This window comes from Mastomys coucha, unplaced genomic scaffold, assembly GCF_008632895.1.
Source record: "Mastomys coucha isolate ucsf_1 unplaced genomic scaffold, UCSF_Mcou_1 pScaffold21, whole genome shotgun sequence".
Lineage (NCBI taxonomy): Eukaryota > Metazoa > Chordata > Mammalia > Rodentia > Muridae > Mastomys > Mastomys coucha.
The window spans coordinates 165,141,306-165,148,439 of NW_022196904.1; the positions used below are offsets into that span (position 1 = coordinate 165,141,306).

The following is a 7,134-nucleotide window of genomic DNA, read 5'->3' on the forward strand; positions in this document are numbered from 1 at the left end:
CACACACACACACACACACACACACACAATATCCCTGAAACCTACAACTGCATTGGATGAAGGTTAAGAAATAATCACACATAATTATTAAGGAGTTTTGACAGAAGTAAAATATGCATTTTGTAAGTTCTGAACTATTCCATACCCACGGTGATAAGTTTTTCTCTGTTACAGGCTTTATTGCATTTTCCACAATGCCAGAGCTAGCTCATAAAATCAAAACGTATTTTGCCTTAGCCCCTATAGCCACTGTTAAATATGCAAGAAGTCCTGGTACCAAATTTCTGCTGCTGCCAGATATGATGATCAAGGTATGTGATACCGCAGAAGCCTCTGTCTGCAGGAAAGTCTTCAAGACCAGTTTCCTATAATAATGCTTGAAATGGAAACCGCTTTCTCTCTGAGTATATATTGTCACGGACATCCCTTTATCTCTTCTCTTTACAGGTATTATTTGGCAGACAAGAGTTTTTATACCAGACTAGATTTTTCAGACAGCTTTTTATTTACCTTTGTGGCCAGATGATTTTTGACCAAATCTGCAGCAACATCATCTTACTCCTGGGAGGTTTTAACACTAACAATATGAACATGGTGAGTGAGAACGTCATTTCCTAAGCAGACCTGGGAGTTTTTAGTCTCAGTATTTGAAAATGAGCTGACACCAGCCAAGGGTTAGAGAAACGATGTGAAACCTGTAGCTTGCAATTTCCAAGTTATAAGAGAATGTTGGGGCAAGCTGCAGGAAGAGATAGTGCAAGGTTAATGTGAAAGCATTGCCAGATCCTTACTTGACAGATAATAGGTGAAGGTGGAAACCTACAGGGGGAAAAACATGGAGAAAATAACCAGAAAATGAAAGTCAATCAACCATCACCCATCTCTGTGCTCCATGAGGGAACTCTAGATTTTTACTTGGTGTTCCTTGGTGGAAATGGGTATTTCAGCTTGTTTGGGGTATAGCTACTGGTGCCATCCCTGGGTGAGTTCCCTAGTATGTATAGGTTAAAGACTAGTGTACAAAATGATGTGGCTAGAGATAATTCCTAGAGAAGGAATGAAATTGGACTTGGACAAAAAGTGGGACTGGGAAACAACTTCAAAACAAGCATCAGGAAGGTTGAGAACCGCGGCTCTAGAATTTGTGCAGGAAGACTAACCCAACAGAGATATTAATGAGGAGACTTTGTGTAAGGCATGGATTTCAGGCAGGAGGTCAACGAGGGCTGACAATGCAGGGCTGCCTGCCTGGACCACTCTCACTGACCAGAAAAATATCTTTCACTCCTAAGAATTTTTCTTTTTAAAGGAAAAAAAATAACTCATAGCCAGCATATAAAAGGCATCTGTACTGTTCCAGGATAAATTACTCCTGACAACAAACCCACTAAACAATTATTATTAATATCTCCACTGTGCAAGTTAGCATACTGAATTTAAGGGTTAATTAACTTGCCCAAATTCACCCCAAGATTAAATAATAGAGCAGTACTGGAGTTCTTGTCCTAAATATCACTAGTAAAGGCACTTAATTGATAATTATTTTATCTATTTATTTTGCAGCATTAGGGTTGAAACTAGTAATTTTATTTAAATGAGAACCTATTCTCAAATGAACAATATTGTTAAAGAGGAGGCAGTGGTAGTTGATTGACATGCACATAACCTTTTCTGTTTAAGATTATGGCTGCTAATTTAATGATCTTCCCATTTCTTAGTCTGACACCATTGAGGTCTGGTTTTGACAAGTCTGATGTCTGGTCTTATAAATCATCATGCTTTGTTACAGAGCCGAGCAAATGTGTATGTTGCCCATACACCTGCTGGAACATCTGTGCAGAATATTCTTCACTGGAGCCAGGTCAGAATGCCCAGCTTGCGGTCCCAGATAAGGATCCTTGTACATTTTGACTGTAATAGTCATGAAGCCTGATGGTTTATGTTTTTCCTGGGTTAAAGTCTGTCCACTGGTATTTGAATGTGAGCTTAGTTGAACTTTCCAGAGGGAGGGGGCAAGAGCAGAAGGGGCCTTCAGCCTGCCTTTGCTGCATCTCAAAAGTAGGATGATTCAAATAAGATGCTTCTCTGTCTGGAGTCAAAGTTCCAAAGACTGATGAAGGAAAGAAATTATGCTTCAAATTGTCCTTTTCTGCTTGTTGAGCAGTATGGTTGAGCCAGAATGGAAATATAAAGGTGGGCCAAAGTACAGAAAGGAATCTTCACAGGAGTTGTTGATGTAAGCTTTGCAGTCTCAGTAGAGAAGTGTGTGTGTGTGTGTGTGTGTGTGTGTGTGTGTGTGTGTGTGTGTAAGAGAGAGGGTGGGGTCATGGGGAGAAACAGAGGGATCCAATAGAACAATTCTTGGCACTGTCTCTGGAACTGTACCAAACACCCACCCACAATGATACATCAGAGATGCCCTTCCTGCAATGGATGGGAATGGTAGCGCTCTGCTGAGCTCCATGGTTTTTTGCTAAAGAGCCAGATTCATGCTTTGCAGATTTTTAAAAGGACTCCCAGTATGGAGTGGGAGATTGGCCCAAAGAGCTTTGCTCTCTGCTGTTTTCACAACTGAAGACGAGTTGAGCATTCCGATACCCCATCTCTCTCTTTCAATACCTTGTTTTCTCTCTTTCTAGGCAGTGAATTCTGGGGAACTTCGTGCCTTTGACTGGGGAAGTGAGACCAAAAATCGGGAGAAATGCAATCAGGTAAGAGTGTCAACTTACTTTCCCACCTGCTACAAACCCTCCAGCCTTTGGAAATGGGTGGCAATGCATTCCAGAGATAGGAATATATTACAGAAACCCAAGCAGGAAAGATGGTAGTTCAACTTTTACTGCATCTGAAAATGGGAAAGCATACAGTTTAGCCAGCAGACCCTTCATTTCAGCAGGGCACGGAAGGCCTGTTTCATTGAGCCTGTCCCAGAAGCAAGGCACCAGGAATTCTTGCAAGCAAGGTACAAAACAAACTTGAACATAGAGATGCTGTGATGGTATGACACAGGAAAAAGAGCCCGAAGTGATCAATGGGAATTCTTGTTTGTCATGGCTGTGCACCTCAAGCCTGTGGGGTTGTGGATAGGCTGCCATGATTCAGGATGTACTCTCTCTCTCTAAAATAGGAATCATTACATCATGTAATCCTTAAGATGCCTTTGGGGCTGGGGAGATGTTCCACTGGCAATAGTACTTGCTGTGCAACATGAGGACCTGAGTTCCCCTAGCACTTATGTAACAGGCCAGACATGGCCAAGCATGTCTATGACCTCAGTCCTGGGGATTGGGTGTGGGAGACAGAAAGATTGCTGGGGCTTTACTGACCAGCCAGTTTAGCCAGAAAAACCGTGAACTCTAGATTCAATGAGAACCCTGCATCAGGGGAACAGGACAAACAATGAGAGACAAGTTGTTCCATGTCCTCCTTCGGCCTCCTCCATGCACAGACTGCCTCATAGTGTATGTACCTGTACACACGTGTGCACACATAAACTACACCCCTACACACATACATGCACGTGCACACACACACACACATGAGTTCTCTCTAGTCACACTTTTAATGAATATGAATTTCAAGCTAAAATCCAAAAAGAATCCCACGCAAATATTATTACGTCATCAGGAGTGTGAAATAGAAACGTGGAGAAACAGAACTGAGTATGTATGCTCCTTTGAATACAAAACTCTCACTGAAGATCTCTAGTTGCCATGAATGTAGATATAGAGACTACTCATAAAATGCAAAGTGGAAAGGAGCAGAATATATATATATATATACATATATATATGTATATATATATATATATATATATATACATACATACTGCCTAATCTTTCTTTGAGATCTCCCATTATACTTAACAGTCAGTACAGTATTCCCTCTAGGTAGAAAATGTTGGAACTGTGTGGTTCCCCTTAGATCTCAAACTCAGTCACATTTTCTAACTAACTCTTTTGAGATCACCCATGACTGTCTTCAAAACCATGCCTTTAGAGGAAACATATCAGGATCTAAGATGGTTTTCATCTTATAAGGATTTTGTGGGCTGAGTTCTACAGAAAATGACAGATGCAGACCAGGTGTGAGAAAATGGCAACGAAGAGAAGAGCAAACAACCGTGTGGGAAGATGCCATTCAATGGTGTCAGCTGGAGCTGAGTGGGGTGTTTAGCTCAGACTTTTCACCCTGAAGATGAGAAAGGGCAAGTGTTACTCACACCATAGAGGGGCTCTGCATCTAAATTAGGCGACCACTTTAGTGCTTAGGGAGCCAGGAAGGACAAAGAAGCCATCTGGGGTTGAAGCTGTGACTTGTGGTTGATTTCATGCTAAGACACTGGCCTCCCTGCTTCTACGGAAGTTTCTGAGTGTTGAATGATATCAAAGCCTCAGACTTCCAGGAAAATCTAGCAGCATTGCCTGGACAAGAGAAGTATGCTGGATAAAGACTTCTTTGGAGATGTGGGGGCAGCTAAGTCTGGGTTCGGGACAGTATCTAACATTATTCCCCCCTTAGTTTAGAGTAGCTCGGTGCCTGAGGCTGACTTGTGGTTTCTCCACTGGGGAAGTGCAGAGAAGCTGAACCTGCACTGTGTATGTGAGGGATACACAGGCCTTCATAATAGCTTCGTTGTCTTTTCTGTGGAGAGTCCCATAGACTGTAACTATCAAGAACATTATTTTAAAAGGATATTTATGGATAAAATGGTGAATAAGAAAAAATGCAAGCTATTCAATGGCTAAAATACAAGATAGGGACTCAGTAGAGCATATAGAACATATGTTCAGCATGCATAAGTTAAATCCCTGTCAACACATACAAGCACATATACAAACACACACATGCACACACACACACACACACACACACACACACTAACATACACACACCCCAATTTATATACTTTCTGAACACAGTAGTAAGGTTTTGGAGATATTATCTCTATTTCCCAGTAAAGAAAGTAAAGTTGAACCATGTTAAGTTTTCCTTAAAACGTGATCTGGAAAATAAACTCTTAACAGAGATCTACATGACTAATGCCTACATACTTGTCAGTGCGTGTACATTATGTTTACTTGAAATACAAGTTGTAAATTTGTATATAAGAATATTATGTGAAGTTCAAACTATTCTTTTTACCTAGCCAACTCCTATAAGGTACAAAGTTCGAGATATGATGGTCCCCACAGCCATGTGGACTGGAGGCCAAGACTGGCTTTCAAATCCAGACGATGTGAAAACATTGCTTTCTGAAGTAACCAACCTCATCTACCACAAGAACATTCCTGAGTGGGCTCATGTGGATTTCATCTGGGGATTGGATGCCCCTCAGCGTGTGTACAACGAAATCATACATCTGATGAAGCAGGAGCCCAACCTTCCCCAAGGAACCTGCAGGGTCAAATTGTGATGCTCCTGCTGCTAGCAAGTCTTAGAGCAACTTCATGCAGAATGGCCAGGGCCAGGGGAGGGTGGATGTTGAAAGGAATGTCCAGACTTGGAAACCTGATATATCAGTTAGTCCGAAGGACAGAGGAGCTACACAGATGCCGGAAGACCTCCTGGTCCCAGTGAAAGCACCATGTTTCTTCATTTGACACTAAAGCTGTTACTAACACTTTTTCCAGTTAGTTTAACTAAGTTGGTGAACACAGGTTTTCTGTGCTTTGCATCTCTGTCATAGTGCCATGTAGTTTTTCCTTACCCAGAAGAAGTATCTAGACAGTTGTCATTACATCACTCAACCTCTCCAACATAATTTTTGTTTTTGAAAGCCAAATTTTTAGAGCATTAAAAGGAATAATTGGGGCAGAGATCAAAATTGTAAATCTTTGGATTGTTGACTCGGATAAAATGAAGTGGACCTTGCCATCATATTGCCATAAAGACAAGATACTACTTCAGGAGACCAGGCTGTTTGGGACATCAGCAGAAAAAATGAAATCATCGTGGGTAGGTGGAGTCTAACTAAACAATCTTAAAACAGGATCAAGTTTTAGAGCTGGATCTCAAAGAGGAGTATTTTGTAGGATATTTATGAGTTTTCCAATAAATTAATTGTGTACCTCACATGTCATGTCTGTGTGTCAGTGCTGAAATTTTCATCTTCTATTAGACCAGCTGCTCCAAATGAAAGCTGCAATGAAAACTTACAATGTCATGAGTAAAATGAAATAAATTGTCATGTATTTTATTCTTTAATCAATGCAGAATCATTCTTAGATAATCTCTTAACTCTTTCATAAATCTAGATTTATGTCCTTGGAAAACTCTTTAATTTTCACACAATTTCAAAGATGACAGTTGTAAATTAGGAATATTATTTGGCATTCTACTCTGAAGACAAATCAATGCTCTATTGTGCCTGTTGGAGTTCCAGTTGAGAATATACAGGCGTTTGTTAAACATACATTAGACTGTGAAGTTCATTTTTCCCCCAGAGCTACCTGGTAAGTTAGTCCAATGTTACCAAATCTTAAGTAAATTACTTAGTAATATTTAGGGACTTCAGGACCCTATGTGTACCGTTAGGGTCTCTATATAGCTTAGTAAACATGTCCAGATTTGATTTTTGTTGAACCTTTTGTAAAAAAATGACTATTATTATAAATGTATCAGTGAATTAATGCATCGGCTGTTTTTATTTATCCTACCTAGTTCTCCAATAATGTCACAGACAGACCAAGGTTTATTTTCAACTTAAAGTACAATAGCTAGGCATTATCCTCTAATCTAATCTGGTTACCTCTAAGCCAAAAATCTTGAAGATACTCACAATTTTCTATTGGCCTGGCTCTCTGGGCTTCACATGTTCTGCCTTGATGTCTCTCTGGACCCTTTCCTTGTGGTGAATCCCTCTTCCTCTCTTTCTCTCCCTCCTCCTGTGCTACCCTCTCTATTGCCTACTTATTGACTCTTATTGACAAGGCAGAGACTGAAGATTCTTAACATAAATTACAATGCCATGGTTTGAAACCAGATAATGGGATAGAGAAATCAGCATTTGAATAATACAAGGGCAAATTTTACACAGTACACAATAACATGTCTACAGCCCTTTTGTATGCAAGGATAGTAAATCTTTCATTCTTAACTGTTTCTGCTGTGGTGTGTAGTGTGGCTTCGTCC

The 7,134-nt window shown here is 40.4% G+C and overlaps 1 protein-coding gene across 1 annotated transcript in view; it reads left to right on the forward strand.

Annotated features, from left to right (window-relative positions):
* LOC116103754 (lipase member M) overlaps window positions 1-6,628 on the forward strand; it is an 18,142-nt gene extending 11,514 nt beyond the window's left edge. Inside the window, exons 6-10 of the mRNA XM_031390118.1 lie at window positions 175-311; window positions 448-594; window positions 1,790-1,861; window positions 2,640-2,711; window positions 5,150-6,628. Coding sequence (XP_031245978.1) covers window positions 175-311; window positions 448-594; window positions 1,790-1,861; window positions 2,640-2,711; window positions 5,150-5,416 — 695 coding nt within the window. The 3' untranslated portion in view covers window positions 5,417-6,628. The remainder of the gene's footprint in view (window positions 1-174; window positions 312-447; window positions 595-1,789; window positions 1,862-2,639; window positions 2,712-5,149) is intronic.
* The last annotated feature ends 506 nt before the right edge of the window (window positions 6,629-7,134 follow it).